This window comes from Pipra filicauda, unplaced genomic scaffold (assembly GCF_003945595.2).
Source record: "Pipra filicauda isolate LSUMZ 115617 unplaced genomic scaffold, ASM394559v2 scaffold91_size2508729_pilon, whole genome shotgun sequence".
NCBI classification, from domain to species: domain Eukaryota; kingdom Metazoa; phylum Chordata; class Aves; order Passeriformes; family Pipridae; genus Pipra; species Pipra filicauda.
Genome location: NW_024105109.1, coordinates 1,765,471 through 1,788,309, shown reverse-complemented (window position 1 = coordinate 1,788,309; position 22,839 = coordinate 1,765,471). Strand labels below are relative to the sequence as shown.

Sequence of the window (22,839 nt, the reverse complement as noted above, 5' to 3'; positions counted from 1 at the left end):
CCTGTGCATTGCAGCAGGGAGAGAACACCTTTTGCTCTTGCCCAAGTGCAAGGTGAGAGGGAGCAGGCTCAGGAGATCTTTTGTATTGGGCATCATAGATAACTGGCCTGAGACCCCGGTGTGAGATGTTGCTGTTCTGGAGGCTTGTATTGAAGCCAGGTAAAATCTGGCAAGTGAATTTAGTAGAGCAATGTGAGGATTAGAGAGAGTTAAACACAAGATACAGGCTTTGAGCAAGGCATAGAAAACTTAGTATTAAGAAATAGCGGAGGCAATAAATTCACTAGAATACAGGACACTCTGACATGAGGGAACATGGGCATGAACGGGGAGAACTAGAAATGCTAGCACACACACAAAAAGGACATATGGAAGAAAACAAAGGGAGATAAGAAAAGGGACAAGCCAAGAAATCAGGTACTCTTGCCAGATACTGAAAATCCCTGCCAAATGCACAAGGAAACTACCCAAATTAGGGAAGGTTCAAAAGTTTATGAAGATGATGATGAAAGGACATTTGAGTTCATGATGAAGTAAGACAGGAACGACCACCGAAGTGCTCCCCAAATTAAAGACCACGCCTCTAACTCCGCCTCAACTCTGCCTGTTATGAATATTAAAAGTAGATGTTGCAATGTAATGAATATTCATAATATGTGATGCAATTGCTTGGCAAAAAGTGTATAAAAGGTTCAATTGTAAGTTTCTCGATGGAGCAGTATGTCCAGGGCGAGCTGGCTGCTCCCCGGCCGTAAAAATAAATACCTCCTGCTTATAGACTGAAAATTCTGTCTCTGAGCAGTTTCTCCGCACCTTCTTTGGGGCACAAATTGTATTTTACCGGTAAGCTGGATGCAGTCCCACCTCCCCGCTCTCCTTTGTCTCTGCTGCCTATACCTCATGGGAGTTTCTTGCAGTGGAGATCATCCCTGGTATCTGATTGAAGGACTGGCCTCAGCTAAAATCAGGGAAACATCAGGTACATCTGTGTGTAAGTAGTAGAATGGCTGTGAGAATGTGAACAGAGGTGGTCAGGGGATAGAAAAGAAAAAAGAGAGAAGCAAAGCAGTTTTCAATATTCAGGTAATCATTAATTTTCCAGAATCCAGTAGCAGGAATGCTACTGATGTGATCTAGGGCTGCACTGATGGGCCTAGAACTACCCAGCTCACATACGACATAGACATGGCCCCATGGTTTTGGGGAATCCTCCCTGAGAAACTGGTTCATAATGCACTTGGTTCTCAGGTTTTACTGCATTTTTAATCTGATTTTTGCACTGTGAACATCAATAACAAAATTCTCCAAGGGAATGAGGGGGGAAATAAAACTTAAATTTTAAAATGCCAAGGCTGGAGCATTTGTTTTGAGGCTCGCTGGATTTCTCTTAGTGGTTTGGCCACCAATCCCTTAAGTCTGCCTCCCACAGCAGCCATCCAGGCTTGTTTCTGATGTCAAATTCCTCAAATGTCAGGTGTGCATTTTGAACAGCTCTTTGTATGGAGAGGCAATCAAGAGAGACCAGACAGAGTGCTTGGCCTGTCAGTCAAGGCTCGCAACGCCGCTGCACTGAAGGAATCATTTTGACATAAAATTGCATATAAATTGAATCTTTTCAAAATTAAGAGAGGGAGATGAAAACAAACACTTCCAAAATGAGGTGCCACCATTGAGTCATGATACAGAGGGTTCAGCCCTGCAGATCCCTCCTCTGGCACTTGGCTACTGCCTGCCCAACAGACGAGAGCTCAGTCTGCCTTTGTGCCAAGGCTAATACTGTGTTATTGTTAATTACCTAATATTATTATTTCTAATATAATTAGTAATATTAGGTTATTATATGCCCTGGGGGACTGGCCTCAAGGAAAACGTTTTAGCATGTTCAATGCTGCAGTGGCCAGGACAGATGAGGTTGGCAATGGCAGCAAGGAGGGGATGCAGGGCTTGGTTTTTACATCCCTGCCTCACACCCAAGTGTAGAGTGGAGGAGGGTGTGCTGAAGCCAAAATTAGATTCACTGCTTTTGTGTGTAACCTTCAATCCACTTCTTTTCTTAGCTATACTTTTCAGAAGCAGCAGAAGGAGTAGGGAGATGTACCACATTAAAGATAAGGTGCACACAAGGAACCAGGGGGGTATGGAGGCACTGGGGCACTGGGAGTGGTAGGAGACTACACTAGGCAGAGCATTGACTTGCCATCACTGCTTACACCCACTGTCTTGAATGACCTTGTGAAATGTCACTGCAGGACCGTGCATGGTCAGTGAGTTAGAATGGGGCTTGGGGGCATAAAAGCCTCCTCCTGGGCTCTGCCACTGCCCTCCCATGCTGCCTCGGTCAAGTGACTTGGCTCAGTTTCCTTCAGCCCCATCCTCTTCCTTCAGATCATCATATCGTCAATATCCCTCACAATAGCCTGTACTGTGCCTTTGTCAGATTTTTTTAAAAATACAAATACCAGTAAGGAACAATCCTGATCAGCCTGGTTTGTTTTATGGTTTCCTAGAGAGGTAGTTGCATGGATTGGGGAGCTGGAAAACTCCCACCCCTGTCCCCAAGACAGGCACATGAGTACTGAAGCAGTTGATGTCTTCACCTGCCACAGTGAGGAACTGATGGGTTTTGCTTGGCCATAGCCCAGGGCTGGAAGGGGAAAGTTATGTGAAAAAAAATGCTTTGCAGCCTGGCAGCTGCCTGTGTACCCTGCCTGGCCATGGAGGGCTGGTGAAACACACTGTTTCCAACGCCATGCCTTCAGACCTTCTTCTCCCAGAGGTTTGAGGAAATGACATTTAGGATGCACCCTACACCCAGGTGCCAAAGGAGGAGCTGCATTGGCTGGGCACTGCAGGGCTCACTGTGCCGCAGTCCTGACACATGGTGCTGGTGGGTGTGAGGGTCTTCTTCCTCTGGACCTCCTGGGTCACCCCTCTCCTGGCTGCCTGCAGACACCGTGTGCCCCAGCAAAACAGCTACTTGAGCACCCTAAAAATGGTTTTAACGCATTCTTACCTGACTTTTAGGCAGAAATCTCCTCCCAGAGCTGCATCAGCTTCAGATACTGATGTAGCACAGCTCTTTGCTGGGCTGTTACTGAAAGGCAAAGCAATATTAATAAAAATCTGCAAAAGGCATTTTCTCAGGCACCTGGGAGCAGACCTCTGGTTCGCCATCTGGCTCTGGTGTCAACATGGTCCCTGGGGCTCTGCCAGTCCCTCTGCTTGTCTGGCATCAAGGTCACTGAGAACAAATGGGTTTGGGAGGAGCACGTGTCTTCATCTCCTGCTTTACCTGTGCCTCCTGGCTCAAATTTTCTCTCGGTATTAAAAACGAAAAAAAAAAAAAGGAAGAAAAAAAGCAGCAAGAAGGGCTTTTATTGTGAAAAAGAGACTCTTCAAATGCTTGTTCCCCCCTTCCCAGCCTCTCCACTCCCCTCCCCACAGGGAGGTGGGTCTGGGATGAGGCAGAGTTTGAAAACTCACAGCTGAAGTTTGAAGGGTGTCCTTCCACCCAGGGGGAACCAGAGGCACGCGCTGGCGTGTCGTGACAGGTCCCAGGCAGCCCCCTTCAACGCGGAGTCGGGAGCAGGGATTGCAGAGATCCCGGAGGGGCACCCCTGGGTGACAGCCCCCGGCCGTGATTAATGGCTTGTGGAGAGGAAGCGGGCTGATTAGTTGCTGCAGATTTTTTTTTTTTATTGCTATTTTTAAAATTTTTGTATTCTGTATTGATTCCTGGTGTTGTATGGAAGTGCCATAGGCGGACGGCACCCGGCTCAGGAGGTGACCTTGCGCTGTGTTGCCCGCAGGCAGTGAAGCACATGAGGAGGAGCACGTCGGCTCGTGCTGCGAGACATGGTAGGATTTGGGGGTTTCCTTGCTGGTAGTGGGAAGCAATGCTGGGTCTGTTCAAGGGACACCAGCCCCATGGGATGAGGTGCAACGGCATATCCTGGCTGTCTCTCTCATAGGGGCAAGGCAAGCGGGACCACTTTGAGTGTTGGAGCATGGTGAGGCAAGCGAGGCAGGGAACCACTCCAGCATGTATCTGTCGTTAAAAGTATTAGGGATGGACCAAGCAGATTGTAAGGATGCCCGTAAAGGCAGTGCCTGGGGTTGCTGTGGTTGAAGGCACTGCTGTCAGCCAGGGAGGTGCTTATGCTTCCTCAGACGAAACGCACCTCTTTTAAGTGCCCAGGTGGCACTGCTTCAGGCAGGCAAAGAGCATGGGGTGAAGGCAGTGCAGTGCAGACTCAGAGATTACAAAGAGCCCCTCTGTGCTTTCTATTTGGTCCCCAGAAAGCACACTGCTTTCATCAAAAAGCTACAAAAGTGGCCGGTTTGCCAAGGGGAAACTTCATGTCCCTCCCAAGAAATGTTGTATTTCCCCGGCATTAGAAGATTTATCCACATCTGTAGCGCATTCCAAACCTTAGGGTGGTGTTTCATGTCATCTAGTTTTAGTGCTCCAGTTTGGAACATCCCTCAGCAACCACTTTCCAGACCCATCAGAGCAAGCACGCACCAGCTGAGCTAAGATGGGCCCCCCTCTCCCTCTTACCACTGTCACACTAGGGGACAGCCGGGGTGTCATGTTGGGGGGTTTGCACTGGGGTGGGGGGCTCTGTTTCTGCTTTGCCACCTCAGCACTTGCAAAGCTCATGTTGGGCAGGGGTTGCAAACCTGTGTGATGGATGAGCTGAGGAGGTGCCTGGTGCTGCTGCCAGAAACAGGTCATTTGTGTTGCTGAAATGTTTTTATGTCCTTGAGAGTGTGCTGATATCTCAGAGCATCTCAGAGCAGTGAGGCTGTGCCAGACTTCACTAGACTGTGTGAGAGTGTTTGTGTGGGGGGGACAGTGGTCTCATGCTTTATACTGTCCATCCTACAGTTTGCATAGGCTGTTTTGAGTTTCTTAATTAATGAACTTCAGGAGCAGGAAAAATAGACAAAGCTGGGGCTTGTGTCATCCATTTTGGGGTTGGAGATAACTTCTCCCTGTCAAAGGGAAAAGCAAGGCAGCTCTCCCCACACCGGCCTTTTGTCTGCAGTAACACTTTCCTGTACAAGCCTTCACTATGAAGCCTTTCAAAGTGAGCATAGCCTGTGCCAGGTACCTTGTGTGGTCCCCCATGTGAGAATGGGGTATTCACTTTTTGCCAGGATTTTCATTTTGCCTTGGCAAGGGAAGGTCTGCTTCTGCAGTCCTTTCCCCCTCTTGAGCTCCTGCATTGATTGCTTTGATTTTGTCTGTAATCTGGGTTTGCTCTGGGCACCTGTAGGCAGGGCAGTGACAGTCATGAGGAATAAATCCAGGCTGTGCCCTAAGCTAATTGTCTTGTTCCTTCATTTGTAGCAAAACCCCAAGCAAAATGCTCAAGATGATTTTTGACTTCTTTCACAATCACCAGGAGGGTGACCCCTTGTAGAAAGCCAGAGGGATGCCAGCTGTGAGCTTCCCATGTGTTAGTATGGAGAGCACGCTTGCAGCCGGCTGCTTGTTGGATCCGGCCGCCGTACATGCCCGACCTGCTGCTGCAGTGAGTGCTGGGAGATGACTGCATTACAGAAACATCTTCTTTCTTCTGGTTTCAAAATCTGCCGGAGAGTAGTTTCCAATTGCTCTGTCATTTGCCTAGTATGAGGCAGTCTAAATACAAGGGGCTGATTACGCTGTATTAATCCTCCGGCACAGATGCCAAATGCCTCAATTACCCCTTCTATTTCCAATGCTCATAACTCCAGTCTGTCTGCAGCTATTCGTCTTGCCCTGGAGGAAAAGCCCCTTTTCTGTGAGCCTGGCCGCACCAGTGCTTTTACCATGTTTGCTCTGCTCGCTCACCCCACGGGATTTGCTGGGAAAAGAAGGCGGCTGGGGGGCAGCTGCCAGCAGGCTTTACCCAGGACAGGTCTGTGGGACACAGGCAGCACTCAGAGCCAAGTGGCAAGCACCTTTCTTCCCCTCTTTTTCTCTTCAAGATGTGGTGGCTTAAATGGAGGAAAATGGGGTTGCCTTTCTGCAACTGACACCAGGGCTGGTATGAACAATTCTGTTTTGAAGAAAGCCCACAGGGCTGAAAGACCCTGCTGTCCTCCTCCTCCTCCCTCCCCTACGGAATCCTACGAATGCACTTTCCTGCTCTCCAGGAAGGGAAAAACCCCTGACAGCCAGCTCAGGGAAACTCAAGTGTCTGACTTAGGCAACATCCACTGAAACCCCAACAAGAGAATCCAGTGCAGCCCCTTGCCAGCACCCCAAAGTGGGTTTCGCAAGCTCTCGCTGGGCACCAAGCAAGCATTCCTGTTTCCTGATGCTGGTCCACTTGTTAGAAATGAAAACTGAAAATAAGTGGATTAAAACATCCCCTCTCCAAAATACAGAAGTAACATGACTCCCAGTAAAATAAATAAAGCTGGACCGAGTGCCAAAAATGTGTGAGAGAGTTTTAGCAGCTTTCCAGGTACTCATCAGCAGGATTGGTAAACTCATCAAGAGCAAGAGGAAATAAAACTTGATTTTATTTTAATGTATTTCTCCCCATATTACATACAACCTGGAACACATTGCAAAAGAGACGTGGCTTTCTAGCACTTCTGCTCTTTGACACTGTTATGTATGGAGGAGCCAAAGCAGTGCAGCCCCGCTGGGGCTGCTAAGCCAGAGCTGGTGAGCAGCCCAAAGGTGCAGCAAGAGAAGCTACTGGGGTGAGGGGACTTGTGAGGAAGGGGGTCCATGGCTCCCAGAGTCCAGCTCTTACATTTCCAGATTTGGGAGTCCCATAGGAATCATCAGTGTGAGCTACCGGCTGCAGCTGAAACTGCAGTGCTGAGTAGCGGGATTCCTGAACATTGCAGAAGCAAAGCATTTTCTTCTTCACCAGAAGAAACCCAGGGGTTTTGAGGCAGTTTGTATGTGGAACTTATAGGGAAGGAGTCCAGCCTGTGGACTGCAGGCTCCTGCCCTCCTCCAAAGCATCCTGTGTACAACCCCTCACAAACAAAGGCAAGACTGTTCAAAATGAGCGGGGCATGAGGCGCAGATGTTGCACAAAGGCAAGCCACATCTGTTTCACCAGGGAAGGGGCCCCCTTCGTGCTGGTTCAGCAGGCAGATGGGAAAGCTGCTCTAAAAACTAATGGAGCTGAGTGCAACAGGCTGGCCAGGAAACTGGGACGACTGCCTCATACTAGGCAAATGACAGAGCAATTGGAAACTACTCTCTGGGACGAGGGGAGGGGGAAAAGGGAAACCTGTCGGGATCCTGCATGGCAGTGGGGGAGCGAGAAATCAATAGTCACCCAGACCCGCTGCTCTCCCTCCTTGATGTCTCTGCCAGGATTTCTAGGTTGTGCTACTCACACATGGGTGTGAGGGTTAGAGGAAAGAGTGAAGGGAGATGAGGGAAGATGAGGAGGACCTCTCTTGTCCCGTGAGACAAGCAGGGCAGTCTTGCGCTCAGGGCTGTGCAGGTCCTTGTTGGCTCCTGCAAACATGAAGTGCTGTTTCAGGTCCTCAGTGACCTGGATGATTTGGGTGCAGGTTGATGTCATTTTTTTGAAAAGTAATGGAGATATTTGCACAGGTAGTGGCAGCAGACCTGTGCATCTCGGTGATGTGTCCTGAAAGACCATCAATCTCTTAGGACCATCAATCTCTTGGGAGATGTGTCTCCAAGAAGGAGAAGATACAGCTAAGTGCAAGAGTCTGCTATAAAATCCCTGAGTCTGAACTCAAGCAGAAGAATGAGGCATCTGAAAGCTTTTAGTTTGCTTACTTTAAGCAAAAGAAGTATGGTATCCTGGAGGCTGTTTATTTTTGTGGTGCTTTGTGTTGATTTCTGGGATTAAACTGGAGGGTCCTAAGATGCACTGTACATAGCATGGTGATGAAAAGTGCCCTGTCCATCCCTGAGTATTAACTCCCTGCAAGCTGAGATTTACACAGGGGGAGTGAGAATTATGAATCTTTCCTTTTGCTCAGTGAAAATCACATGATTTAGGAGTAAGGATGGTGTCATCACAGGAAAAGCAAATTCCTGTGGGTACCCTGCAGGGCTTTAGTCCACCCCAGCTGCAGGATGAGATGTGTGTCCTCTCTGGGTACCCCCAAACAGCAGTCCTGACCTTCACTGCATCAGCTGCCCCCTGTGGTGGGGTGTCCTCCACCCAGGTGCTGGCCATCTACTTCCTTCCTGGTGTCCTCTGTCTCCTGCCCCAGGTCTTCCTTCTTCAGAGATGTTGAACAGGACATTTGGGATGTTGGGAGTCTTGCCACTCTTGTAGGCTATTGCTGGGTGGGGGGTTTGCAAGCCTGTGTTTCTGCTGTACTTGTTTAGTCTGTAACTCAACTGTGACCAGTCAGTGCAATAATAATGGCACTGTTACATACAAATGCTGGAATTTTCCATTATGCAGAGCAGTTTCCAGCACTGGCTGAAGATTTTGCTTAAAATGGTCCTTTGGATGATGGGGTATGTGAGAGGGGACTGTGCTCAGCCTATGGCTGTGCAGAGAAGCACGTCCAGGGTAAAGGACTTCCAAAAAACAGAAATAGTCAGTCTGGGTGGGGGGCTTAGAGCAAGAGATAGGACCTCTCACCCCTGGGAAGCAAAAAGCTCAGGGCCTGGAGCCAAAGACACACCAGAGGCTTTAGAGCTTGAGGGTTTCAAGGTTTTTATAATTTGCTACCCCAAGGCTGTAGTGGTAACTGGGAAGAACTGTTAAGGCAACATTATTTGACAGTTAAAGGCAGCATGTTGGAACCATCCCTCTAAAGTCAGTGCTCAGACCAAATGGTACCAACACTGCTCATCCCCTTATATTGCTGCCGAAATGTTGCTCTTTGTTAGTGCAAAGCATGCTTGTCTTGCAGTTAGGCTATTAATTATCCTCTGGAGGCAGAAATTTTGCAGACTGCCCAAAATTTAGCAAAGTACAGTGTGTTTTAAAGTTCATCCCAGGCAATTTAACTTGGTCATTCTTTGGTTTGGTTTTGGACATGCTGGTGGGAAGGTTTGTGTGCCAGCTATGAAGACTTTGCTGACTCTGCAGGGAAGGACCCAGCACCATGTGGTGATGTGTCACATTTCCATCTCCCCAGCCTCAGCTGACCCAGCATTAGTTTTGACTCCCTCTCATAGGGTTTGTGGGAGCACAGTTCCCCTTCCCACTTCCTCAGTGCCTGAATTGAGCTTCCCAAGCCACTTGTGAGAAGCAATGTGTGGAACTGTGTCTGCAGGAGCACTTTAGACAGGATGGCCTGCCTGCCACATCCCTGCCTTGACACTGTGCATGGTGGCCTTCACAGGGTGCTGAAATGCAGTGGGGTCATGATCCTTCACACTTGAAGGGCATTTTGGAGGAAAAAAACCTGCATCCCTGGTGGAAACAACCCCAGACACAGAGCTGGTGCAGGTCTGCTAGGAATTACAGCCACTTTGATGGATTGTGAGGCCAGGTGAAGGGCTGTCTGTTCTTTGTGCCCCATGGCGATGGAGGTGCTGGTGGGTGGTGGTGGCATCCAGAGCTGTGTCTTTGTGCTGGGTGCACAGCCAGAGCTACCTTGGGGACTGGCAATCATCATTTAATAGATGTCTTCAGCAACTTCCCACTCTGAGAGCCATCCATCTTCTCTGAGCAGGATAATATAGGAAGGCACTTGAATGATGAGCGATGGATGCTGCCAAGGATTTCCTTCTGCTCAGATTTGCCAGGAGTCATTCTGGGGATGGAGGGGTTTTGTCTTCTTCTGTGTCCTCAGCACTGTTATGGGTCCCCAGGAGTGAGCTTAGCCCATGTGCCATATGCCGTGCCCTTAACCAAAAAACCTCCTTCACAACACGAAAAAGAAGAGGCCGTTCACTTTCCAGATCAGACTGACATGCTTAATCTCCCCAAAATACCAGGAGCTTCTGCAAGCACCATGTGTGGGTGCAAGGCTCTGGAGACGTTCCCAGAGGTGGGGGGCAGCCAAAGGAGGTTTCCCACTTGTTTTCAAGCAGTCTTTGTTAAAATTGGTCACGGCAGGCTGCATCTCCTGCTGCCCAGGCGGTTTTGCGGTTCATTGGGCGGGCAGCGAGCACGGTGCTGGGAGGGTGAGGGTAAGCACAGCCCTTAGCATTGCACCCCCTATGCAAAGTACACCCCACTCAGTGTGTGTCCAGATAAATGCACATATCTGCTTTTAACCTGCTCATTAGCAGGTTGCCTTTGGCAAAGTCCTCTGAGCTTGGGAGCCTAGAGCGGGCCAGTAGCCAAGAAGGACACGGCTATGGCTGAGCCATGTGCTTCCTTGGGAACCTCTTTGGGACGGTGGCATTTACTGCTGGAGGGGTCTGGCAGTGCCAGTGCAAGGGGCAGGAGCACTCCTTTAAATGCCAGAGGAAAGCAGGGATTGATTCCGTTTTCAACGGCCACGTATTTCCGTGGCATCTCTCTTGTCTCAGGGCTGTTTCTTACATTCTTGGATAATGAAGTTTGGGGGTTGTTCTTCTTTTCTTTCAAGCTTGGCAAAGCCAATTTGATGCATTTTGAAAAGAGATTGAAAACAGGCTTCTCTGCTTCAAATTCTGCCAAGGTTCAACCATCCTGGGAATACAACGTCAAGGATAGCCCTCCCCCCTGCAAACCACACTTAGAAAGTTTTATCTCCAAGCATCAAAGCTGCACAGCTCTCCACTGTGCCTTCAGAGCCTGGACTGTGCTGTATGTCCCTCTGATGAGTGAGAGTATATATTATTTACTTATTGGCATCCTGGAACAAGCAGTACCTCTCTTAAGCCTTTTTATGGGTTTTGCCTGCTGGGAAAAGGACCTAATTTCTGGCAAAGATGTGCTGTACTGTCAGTATGTCAGCCTGGCAAAGCAAAGCTGTACGTATGGTTTGCATTTTGGGCTGAATTGAAGCCATAGCTTAAACTGCAGCATTTTTTTACAGCATGGACTCAGAGAAACTCTCTTTGGAAAAGTATTTTCCCAGGGCTTGTAAATACAGTATCATTTCTGCAGTGTTTTATCACCTAGATTGTTATTAAATTTGCACTATCAACCGTCAGAAATAACACAGAGAATATACTTGAACTTTTTTTGTTTCTTTTTGTTGTTGATGTGGCAGGGAAATCCTGAATGGCGCTGGGGAAGGGAGCCTGTGCTGGCCCTTGCCCAGCTTCACAGCCCAGGATTTCAAGCGTAGGGTAGGAAAGCGATGAAGCTCAAACTTGTGGTGCCCAAACCCGAGCTCACTGACAAGGAAGACAAAGTGAGTTTGGACAATAATGATTCCTTAACCACTTGGACTGTAAACTGACTTGACATTAAAAACCTGGCAATTGTTGCCATCTGTTTGGCATCCTCTGTTCTCCAGCTGTGGGTTAAAAAGGATTTTTCCTGCAGTATTTTGAAGGTTCTGGAAATGGGTCCCACATGCACCCCTCCAGGATACCGGGATTTTTGGGAGCCAGGCTTTTTGCATACCCAGGGCCAGTGTAAGCAACCAAAAGGTTATTATCAGCTACATAACAAAAATAATCACCATGAAAACCCTCCATGCAGAAGAAGAGGGTTATGGGGGATTTTGGTGAGAGCGGGGTGGGCCATGTCTCCCCAGAGAGGTAGGACAGGGGAGGTGCTGGGAAAAGTTGCCCAGGGAAGCAGAGATTGAGAAGGGACTCAGTGGATGGATACAGATGGGAATACTGAAATTTACAGTTTATCCTGTCCTTTGGGTTTAATAACATAGATGTTATTGCAGTTAATTCAGCACACTTTGAGGCCAGAGGGACAGATTGTGAGGCATTCACAGTGATGACTCAAAAAGAGTATAGATATCAGAATATCAGGATCTGCCCTTTTTATGCCACAGTGTTATTTTACTGGGGTTAAACTATGATATAGACATTCCACCTCTTCCAAACTCTTGCTCAGGATGCCAGACTTGGATTTGGATCACAACCAGCCTCTTGACAGAAGTCCTGCTGCCCCTTGGGGCGCTTGGGTGTGTTCATGCTCATTCCCTCCCCAGAAAGGCACCTAAGGCAGTGATTTAGCCATGCAGTGTGATGCCTGGGACAGTTAATGCCAAGCCCTGAATAACCCTGCCTGTGATCTAGGACAGGACATCCCTCACCCTGGACTAGGTCCTTTTCATTCTAGGGAGAGATAAAACAGGGGATCCCCTGGCAGGTCCTAAGGCCTTGTACCAGACAGTCCCTGGCTCCCAGCAGAGACTGGTGTAAGCCGTGTTTGAGCAAAGAATTCAGCCCAGTGGATATATTTTGCTGCGCTACATTGTATCTCTGGAAGAGAAGCAATTAAATGAGAGCTATAAAGCTGAATCACTCCAAGTGCACCATCAATAGCTCTTGTAAGCTTCATTAAATCTGCTCAGTCCTTGAAAGGGAGACATTAAAGGAACACTCCTGTGGTTGAGGCCAGCAAGTTGGTGGCTCCTCTCATCCACCTTGGCTGATGCAGTGTCTTTGCAAGGCTCCTCACCATGGGGCTGTCTGAAGCAGCCTGGCCATTGTGGGGGCACAAAACCTGGTGGATGTTGGGATAGTGCTGGATCACCTTATGAAGGGGCTCATGCAGTGGGATTGCCTGTTCTTGGGGCTGGAGCTGTGCTGGGGGTGGGTCCCTGTGGCCAGTGGGAGCCTGCGGTCCTAAAAGCCCCATGGCTGGAATTGTTTCAGCTTGCCCAGCTGCTTTCTGGAAGTCATTCTGGCTGCTGGCTCTCACCTCCCTGGCTTTTTAGATCTTTTTTTTTTCAAGCTTTTACTCTTATAAACAGTCTCTTACCCCTTCTTTGGCATTGCATTGTCCCACTGTGTCTGCCATGGATATACTTGTGCTTCCAAAGTAAATAATTGCAAAAAAATGTATCCACTTGACCGCCGCCTTGACTTCCAATGTGAGTTTGAGCCGCTTGGAAATGCCTGTTGAGAGCAGAGAAATGGCGCCAATGTGCTTTTTGTGGTTCCAGCCTCCAGAAATGCGTTAGACTGCCCAAACCCCGATGAATGAGGCAGGCGTGCAAGTGTGGCCCAGGACTGGCTTGGAGGATCTCCCAGTGCTGCCCCAACACTGCCCTCCACTTCATCCCAAAAGGGAATGTGCTGTGCTCAGGGCAGCCTCAGCACCACATGCATGGAATTGCTTTAGGCCAAAGGGGAGATATGAACTTGGCAATGCGGGGAGACTTGCACAATGTTTGCTTATAACAGCCTTTCCAGCCTATATAATTTTTTAAGTTGCTCCAAAGTAGAAAGTATGACTAAAATGGGGGGAGAGAAGCCTGTGTGTATAAAAATATATACCTCAAAAGTTGTTAGTACCTGTCTAAAGGCAGTTCCTTAGTGCTGGGAATCAGAAGACTTTAGGTTTCACATATAGCATGGATCATATCACAGACACATAGAATGGTTTAGGTTGGAAGGGACCTTAAGAATACTTAGTTCTAACCTCCTGTCACAGGTAAGGACACTTTCCACTAGACCAGGTTTCTGTGAGTTCCATCCAACATGGCCTTGAACACTGCCAGGGATGGGGCATCCACAACTTCTCTGGGCAACCTGTTCCAGTACCTCACCATGTATATAATTTTTTCCTAATATCTAATCTAAACTTACTCTCAGTCTAAAGCCATTCCCCCTTGCTCTATCACTCCACACTCTCGTAAAAAGTCCCTCCCCAGCTCTCTTGTAGCTGCCTTTAGGTTCAGGAAAGTGCTATAATGTGTCCTCAGAGCCTTTTCTTCTCCAGGCGGAACAACATCAACTCTCTCAACTTGTCTCCATACAATAGGTGCTTCAGCTCTCCAGCATTTCACACCCGTTTTTAAAACATAGGCAGTCACAGGTCCCAGCTGACACTTGGAGCTGCCTTGCTTTTGCTGGACACAGTGATGGGCAGAGCTTCAAAGGCCTTGTCTCAGCATGCATTGAGATGTCCTACAAACAAGGGTGTGGGGATCTGAGTTATGGGTTCAGTGTGCGACCAGGATATGAATCAGTGAGCGTGCCCAGAGTAAGGTCCGAAGGATAAAAACCTCTTAGGAACTGGAAATTGTTTATATCCAGACAGGAATTTGCTCTGGTTTGGTCTTTTTTTTTTTTTTTTTCCATTTCTTCAGTCTTTAAAGCAAAATATTTGGCCATGAAGAATTCATTGCCCATAAAGAGATCCTGTACATCAGCACTGCAGACATGCACCCTCTGTGGTGGGTCAGCCTTTGCTCTAACTGCAGATAATTTCTGGCACAAATCATGGCACCAGCCATACCCCTCCTGCTACAGTGCCATAAAGGCAGTGAGTGCTTGGGGAACACCTTTCCCAGGGATCAACACAAGCAGAGAGGCTGCTTCTCCAAAGCAAACGCTACTGAGGACTCTCCTGGACTAACACTCCAGTACCACTCTACCTTTCTCTCCCTGCAGGCCCAGCGACCATGGCGAAGGTTGGGGATGAAGCTCTCAGCCCCAGCAGCCGTCGGGGTGCTGCTGGCCCTGGCCCTGCTGGCACTCATCCACCTGCCCCCACCACCGGACCACTCCCCACTCCCACTGCCAGCCTTGTCCCCCCCAGGTCCCCCATGGGAGGTGGCTGACCCGCTATCTGGAGGACAAGCCCACAGAGAAAGGCTCCCTGTACCCCTCACTCGCTCACGGCGGGACCAGCCCCCTGGCCGGGGCAGGAGGCGGCGCCGGGGTGTGGAGAGGGAAACTCCTCTGTGGTTCTCTGAGGATGACCTCCAGAAGATGCAGCTGCTGGCCAGTGGGCAGGTGGTCTCCAAGACCCGCATACCTGCCCATGGGCAAGTCATGCGAGTGGGGCTGCAGCTCGTGGGAGATGCCAAAGGGAATGTCTTGCCAGCCGGCCCAGAAAGGGACTGCCAGGATGGGCGCTGTGGGCTCATTAAGCGCCCCGGGGACCTCTATGAGGTGCTGGCCTTCCACCTGGACAGGGTGCTGGGGCTGAACCGCAGCCTGCCCGCTGTGGCCCGGCGCTTCACCAGCCACCTCCTGCCCTACAGCTACACCGACGGCTCCCTGCGCCCCATCATCTGGTGGGCTCCTGACCTCCAGCACCTGGAGGATGCCAACAACGACCAGAATTCCTGTGCCTTGGGGTGGCTGCAGTATCAGGATATGCTGCAGCCCCACAGACTGACGCTGGTGGCTGGGGATGCCCCCTGCTCCAGAATCCCACACGGCGAGTGGAGCCGCCTGGCCCTCTTTGACTTTCTTCTCCAGGTAGGGCTGCAGTGATGGAGACCACCTGTCCCACCAGCTGTGCCACCTGGGTCCCCCTGCATCTGGCCATGGACTCCTTCTCCTCTGCGGGGTCACATAGGCTGTGGTGTCTCTTGGGATGTATTTTCACTCATCAGCTAAGGCTGAGCAGCAGAGCTTTGTGCAGAAGCACTTTGGCCTGAGTATGGTCCGTGCTTGGGACTTGCAGGGGAAACACAGGCAGGTTTCGGATGTGGTGAGTCCACTCTCACGGGGGTGAGCTTTCTGCCATTGTGGCTTTGCTTTGTGCAGATGCCAGCAGTGGCTTGGGGCATCCCTAGGGACATCCCTAGGGACATCCTTAGGGACATCCCTAGGGCATCCCTAGGGACCAGCAGCATTTTCTGCCTCAGTCCCATCAGATCCAACTCCAGGGATGCACTGCTGGCACTGGAAATGAGGAGCCCTGCCCCTTTGACAGCACTGATTTCCTCCTCCTCTGCATTAGTAGCACTTAATCTCCCATCTGGAAAATCATACCCTGCTGCTACAAGGGATTACAACAGCATCCCAGAGAGTTATCAGTTCTTGGAGGGCAGCTGTAAGGAGGCAAAAGTGATTTCTATGGAAAAAAAAAGCCTGTTTAGGCACATTGGGGCTGGAGCTTTGGTTATCAGATAAGGGGAAACTGCCTGAAAGGTCAAGTATTAAAATAAAAAAAGAAAGAAGTGAAGAAAGAAAAAACACAAACTAAATGTGTTCTCATTTTTCTCTCTCTTTTTGTTCTTGTTGCTGGTTTGTTTTTTTTTTTCTCAAATCCTGACCATTAATCTTTATAACCTTGAACTAGGACTGGCAGAGGCAGAGCAGTCCTGGCTGGGCTTGGAAATATTTTAGCTGAAACAGCCAGAGAAATGAGAAGATTAACCAACCTCCTTCCCTTCCCCAGGCCAAAATGCTGCTGAGTGCAGTGGAAAGGCTGAGTCTCCAGGAGAAAGTATATGGTTCTAAGGAGAGTTTTCCTTGGAGGGCTGGAGCAGCGCAGTGATAAATCCAAGGCTTTCCTCAATAATTCCAATGGGATTCTCCCACGCAAAAAGTCATGTAAAGGTAAAGAGTCTGCAGGATACTGTAGAAGTGAAATTGCGTCCAGAAATGGCTTTAGCCTCTCACAGCCCTTGCTGGGGACAGAGAGGCTGTGAGATTTGAGACCTATTGTACATTGGCATGAGAATCTTCGTAGTTTTCCTCAATTACCCTTCAAATTGGGCTTCTTCTATGCTGATTTCTCTTGGTGTTTGCCATAAGGGAACCTCCCTCTACATGCAGAATTTTACTGAGGGCAAAATGCTGAGCCTGGTGGAAATGGCAAAGTTGCTGATGGCTTTGTCCTGCACTTTAAAGAGGGCCAAAACCAAATCACCTCTGAAGCCCTGCAGCCACATCCCTTCCCTGGAGCACCCCCTTCTGGACCGGGGAAAAGCAAGGAAATTTTCCATAGAGGAAACCATCCCAGGCTGAATCATGACTAGAAAGACCTACTGGACCCAAGGGGATGCCCTGGGGTGGCCATAGGACCAAAGAGGGGCTGAAGGTGAGCTTCTCATGGGGTTTGAGCTTGGGCAGGAGTAAGTGTGGCTCGTGTACTTGTGTTCTAGCAATAAGACCTATTTTGATCTTATGCATTAGAGTCATTTAGGCTCCGGCAAGAAGAAATTAATATAAACAATCAGGAGAGGGTCAGGGGGAAAGAGGGCTTGTCAGCGTGTCAGTGGCAATCTCAGCATCTCCACAGCCATCTGGTCCCTCTCCTGGCGCTCCATTTGTTCACCAGGTCCGCCTCCACCTCACATCTCTGCATGTCCAGCACCAATCCACTCTGGTTTCATAGGTGCTTGTGGGCGGGTGAGTAGAGCTCTGAGCCCCTTTAATGTATCTGTAAATCATCTCAGGCTGTCTTTACCTTCTGTGCAGCCTGGAAGACAACATAGCAGGTGAGAGAAACCGGTGTGCTGAGCTTTCCAGTAGGCAGACATAGGAGGTGTGTGGAGGAAATGTAATATTTTCTTCCATTTCAATGAGTTTTGTGTCAAAATGCTCACACACTTTTAACTGGAGTGCCTCTCAATGGAGAGATGCTGAGCCAAGTGTTTCATTAAACCTCAGGAAACAGAAGGGTTTGTTAAGGGGCTCCAGCGTGGGACTAATCCTGCTTTGCAAAGGCTTACAAATATAATGGCCCCAGAAATCACAATTTGTGTTTCCTGCAGCATCTTCTCCAGTGCTTGGTCAATATTTGGGTTCAGGCTGAACTCTCTCAAAGCACAGCCTGTAACTGACAAGTTGTGCTAATTAGCAGAGTGAAGGGAATAGGCGGCCACTGTGGGTCACTTGGCTTCTGTCTAGTCATCACTCATAGATCACTCCAGGCTTACCTGAGACCTCTTGGGTCTTACCTTACTGCAGCCCTCCTGGTGGCTCCAGGAGCCTCATTGCACCCTGAGCCCTGCCTCCTGGGTTGGCACCAGCAACACCAAGTGAGCGAGTCAGACATTCTAATGCTTCAACCAGAAAATATATTTATTTTCTATATATTTATATATTTTTGGTTTATATTTAAAGGAGTGTATGCAAACAGGCCTCTAGAGCTGGAGGTGGTGAGCCAGCTCCCCTACACGGCTGTGGCAACATGCAGCCATGGGGAGGACTGTTGATAGGCAATGAGAAAGTGTCTGCCCCACAAACCACCACAGAGGCTGTGCCAGCTGCTTCTGACAAAGCTGAGGAAGCTTCATGAATACCAAGGCAGAGTTACTGAAAACAGGTCTGACAGAGATTTATGTCTTTTAAAAGTCCTTCATTCCTCTGAGGGTGTGGTTGAAACACTGGAAGTTGCCAAGGAGCAGTGGGGTTTCTGCAGGGAATTGGGGTGGGAAGCAGGAGGTTTAACAGGCTCAAAACACAAAGCCTTAGCAGCACCTGCAAATAATTAACCAGAAGTGTAGCTAAAACAAGTCACTGTGGCCCAACTTAAATATCAGGCATGCTCTGTGAACGCACAGATCACTTTTTCCCTTGCCAATACTTTTCCATTCATCTTTCCACTGAGAGCTGCTCAGGTTACTATAGGGATGGATGAAAGAGTGTGTATATCACAGGAGCCAGATGAAACCATCATCCAGAACACCAAGATGCAGAAAAAACTGTCTTTCTGAGGATTCAAACCCTAGGTTTCCTTGGGTGCTTTTCTTGCTTTTGTTTTTTTTTTTTTTTTACATTCATGGCCATGTACATCTTCCCTTGGTTTCAGCTGGAAACACAACCCGTTCACTCTGTGAAAATATGGAGTGTGGAGGTACCAGGCACAGAATGTATCTGAACTCCATCAGGAAAGCCTGTCACCATCACCTTTGTCATCACCTTCTTCAAGCCAAGGGAGTTTTGCAAGCCAGCTAAGCTTCTTCGTGCTTCCCCACCTCTCACTCTCTCACTGGTGTATGCCATCTTTTCCCATTTCAAGTCTGCTGAGAATACCTAGAAATGTTTTATTTTCCTCCGAGCAGGAAAAGTTCACATCAGGACCTCCCCATCCCGGGCATATGTCCCTGCTAAGGTTCCCAAACGTCTCCTGCAGGTTCATGACCGCCTGGACCGCTACTGCTGTGGGTTTCAGCCTGATCCCTCTGAGCCCTGCATGGAGGAGATGCTCCACGAGAAGTGCCGGAACCCAGAAGAGCTGGTCCTGGTCCACATCCTGGTATGTCCCCCTCTCCAGAGGCTACTCTGGTCCTGAGATAAAGGTAGCTGGGAGGCGCTGGGAGGGACTTGCAGGGCTGAGGTGGTAGCAAAGAGAACACAAGTCCCATGGTGATGCTGGGTCCATGGTGGGAGGTGTGCCGGGCACGGGGAGACCTGGACTTGGGCATCTGCTGTCTCCCAGATACTCTCAGGCTTTCTCACTGCATTAAAAAGCAGCCTACACCCACAAACTGGTGTCTCTCTGCAGTAAGTGAACTTCTCCTTCCCATCCTGCTGGCAGGTCCGGAGGAGTGCGCCATCCCGCCTGGTGTTCATCGACAACGCGGGCAGGCCACAGCACCCTGAGGAGAAGCTCAACTTCAGGCTCCTTCAAGGCATAGACAGGTAGGAATGTGCACCTTCCTGGAGGCAAGTCCTGGGCAAGGGCTGAGCTGGCATGTGTGGGATGGCCAGCAGCCCTGTGTGCACACCTTCGTGCCGCTCCTGGCCACCCTGGTTGGGCACCCCTGTGAAGCAGGGCCACCTCCCACCCAGAGCAGGGTGGGTGGGCAGTCTCACAAAAATGTCCCATGTGCCCCTGCCATGAAACTAGCTCTTTATTCTGCTCTGGATGACTGACGGCAGGCTCCAAAGCCTATTTCCCCTCTTTAATTGGCAGCTGCACAAAAATAATGAATAATCAGGTATTTCAGCATTTCTTGCGTCGTTGCCTATGAGGCATTTTGGCATGCTATAGGCCTTTTGATTTGGAATTTGTTTGGATCTGTTTCTGATGGAGCTATCCTCCATGCTCACCATGGGCAGAGCTTTAAGCAGGAGGCTCCTCACCCTGTGTTCCTCTGGGTGGGCATGCATTCGTTCCTGAAGCACCTTTGCTCCAGTGCCCTGCTGCTTCCCTCCAACCTGCCCAGAGTTTCCTGTGTAACCCCTTTCTTCCTTGTCTCTTCTGCTCCTCCTCTGCAGCTTTCCAGCGGCGGCAGTGGCCACGCTGCAATCAGGCAGACTGCAGAGCCTGCTGCTGGAGTCACTGCGTGTGGACCGGGAGCTCTGGGAGAGCCAGGGCGGTGCCAAGGGCCTGATACCTCTGCTTCAGACCATTGACAGGCGGGCACGGATCCTGCTCAGGTACATCCAAGAGCACAACCTGACAGTTTTTGAGGACTTGCCATGCTGAACTGACCTCCAGTCGGCACAGAGTTCCTGCCTGGCAAATCCCAACAGCAACAGATGTACCTCACGCCCTCAGCATGGGTGATATGAGACTGCTTGGCTCTCCACAAGGTGTTTCCCTCCACCTTGTAGAATGCTCTGGAAAAGCAGATGGGATCACAGGGAGTAGGAAAGACAAGGAGGAGACATCTCCTGAGACAACCCACAACTGCTTGAGAAAGGCAACAGTCATCAAGTCATGGTCTCAGCATGGATTTTCAAAGGAGGGGCATATCCATGAGATTTTTGAGTGCCTTCACACATACACACACACACACGCACACTCACACAAACACAAACATACACACACAGCTACTATAAAAACTGGAGGCTCGGACAATTGAACATGGACTCTGGTAAGGGTTAAAAAGCAGTGGAAGAAGTCACTGACAGCCTTTCCGTGCTTGTACTGGACTTTTTGATGATGCTTTCCAAAACATCCCAGTCAGAGAGGCAAGGGGAAACCAGAGGTGAACTTTCTAAGTGGATTAAGCAGGGACAAGATGCTAGAGCTGAGCTCTGTCTGACACTCCCACGGAGGGGATCATGTGTGCTTGGGAGCACGTGTAAGCCACTCCTTGAAGCCGGGGCTAGGCAGGACCTGGGACTGCAGGAGCACTGGGCAGCAACAGCCTTCACATAGCCCATGGTACCATCCCTGGCGAGCGCCATGTGCCATGTGCCTTGTGCCATGCCTCAGCAGGCCTGGGCTGCTGCCAGGGTGCATTCTTGATTTGAAGATTCAAATCTCTTGCTCACTCCTTCCCTTCTCCATCAGGGGATTAAAAGGCAAAACTCCCACGGTTGTGTTTAGCACTCCTGACTGCTCCCTTGGGCACGGCTGTGCGAAACTCTTTCCAAGGCTTGCAGAAATATGTTTTAACAAAAATGCCAGGCTATTTCAGCAGAAGGCAATCGAGTGCAAAACTCTTTCTGAGCATGCTGGCACCTCCGGCAGAGCCCATCCTGCTCCTGTCATCCCAGCAGCCCACTGTGATGAGGCACAGCAGCATCCCAGCCAGGCAGGTCTTCAAGTGTCAGGGCTGATAGATAACCCAAAAGCAAAAAGAATAGGAGGAAAAAAGATACAGGGATGGGCTCTATCACTCCCCACAGTGTGTTTCCCAGCTGAGGCATGCAGTCAGTGTTTGCTTGCCAGGAGCTGCCAGTTCCTGGCCTGTGGGCCAAAAGTTTGCTAGCAGGACAAGGCTTTTTAAAGGGGCCTCAGGGAGCAGCCCTCCATTTTTCCAGCCATACAGGTAGAGGCTCTGTGCTGGAGGCACCCCAAATCACTTGTGCCTTTGGGAAGCCTCAGTGAGACTGGTGTGGGCACCCATGCAGAGCTGCTGTCCCATTGCCATAGCTTTGGAGAACATGGCCACCCATGTAGCAGGGGAAGAAAAGGCAGGTATTGATGCCTTCCCCACCCCATGCCTCTTAACATCATGTTAGTTTGAGAGCCTGCAAGGGGATGCTTTAACACTCATGCTGCTGATAAGCGCAAGCAATTACCTTTTTTCCCCTTTTTCCTCTTGCTGAAGAGAAGATGAAGTGAGGTGTGGGTGACATGAATCAACAAGCACGAGTACTCTCAGGAAGCGTCAGCACTCAGCATTACAGGCACATCAGCATCCAAAGTGCCATCAGCATCTTCCTGGAGTCCTGCCCTCCAATCAGCCAGGGAAAGCCTTTCCCCCAGCACTCTCTCCACCCCATGAGTTATCATCCCATTTGCCATGCCATGGGATGGATGACTGTCACGGAAGCCTTGCTAAAGCCTGAATTGTGGAGATTTATTATTGGTAGGTGAGCTCAGCTTGCAAGCATGGAGGAGAGTGAAATAATTCAACCTGGTTCCTACGAAAAGCCATGCCCAGGCACGGCTATATAAGAGTAGAGGATACTAAATGTAACATAATTAAATCCAAAAAATATGCTGTGAAAAGCTGTGAGGTAAAAAGAGAGTTAGGGTGTGCAGCATTAGTCATAGCCTTGTTTTTTCTCATTAAAATGAGAAATTTCATTAAAAGATAGGTTTTCATCCTATGTAATCCAAGTTCTCAGTGAGAACTGAGAGGCAGGTGGGGCTCTGTGCAGTGGCCAAAGCTTGTGGACTTTGCTGTGCTGGAACAGCAGCTTTTGCCTTGCTCGTGGTTGCATCTTCCCAACCTTAACATTGCACAGGGTATTGGGGATTTTTCTGGGGGGTTTTTTTGCATTTCCTTAGTTTTAATGTGAGTTTGTACACATATGGGTACATCTGTAAGCAGTGACGCATGTGAATAAAAATCACTCATGATTTAACCAAGAGCCATGTATGGATAAATGAGAGAACCAAAAGCCATGATCTTGCTGAGACTGATCATTAATCTTCTTTAATTTGTCATTTGTTCCATGGGCTTGCCTATGTAACCAGCACAGGCTCTGAACTGTGGTAATGGCTGTTCAGAGGAATCCCGTGGCTTACATCAGCCATGTAGTGTTTGGTTCAGTTTGCTCCAGCTGTGAATGTGTCATATTTCCTATGATAAACTTATTTTCATGGTTATAACTATTTTATAGTTATAAATATTCACTTGGGACCATGCTTGACAAACAAGATTTCACCTGAGCAGTGATCCTGATTTAACCAAATTTTACCGGAT

General features: G+C 49.3%; 1 protein-coding gene across 1 annotated transcript; it reads left to right on the top strand.

Annotated features, from left to right (window-relative positions):
- Positions 1 to 3,528: 3,528 nt before the first annotated feature.
- GASK1A (golgi associated kinase 1A) lies at positions 3,529 to 22,504 on the top strand. Its single transcript, XM_039391237.1, has 5 exons — positions 3,529 to 3,858; positions 14,432 to 15,247; positions 18,861 to 18,983; positions 19,266 to 19,369; positions 19,949 to 22,504. Exons 1-5 carry the CDS (start codon positions 3,856 to 3,858, stop codon positions 20,157 to 20,159), a joined length of 1,257 nt encoding a protein of 418 aa, XP_039247171.1. The 5' UTR covers positions 3,529 to 3,855; the 3' UTR covers positions 20,160 to 22,504.
- The last annotated feature ends 335 nt before the right edge of the window (positions 22,505 to 22,839 follow it).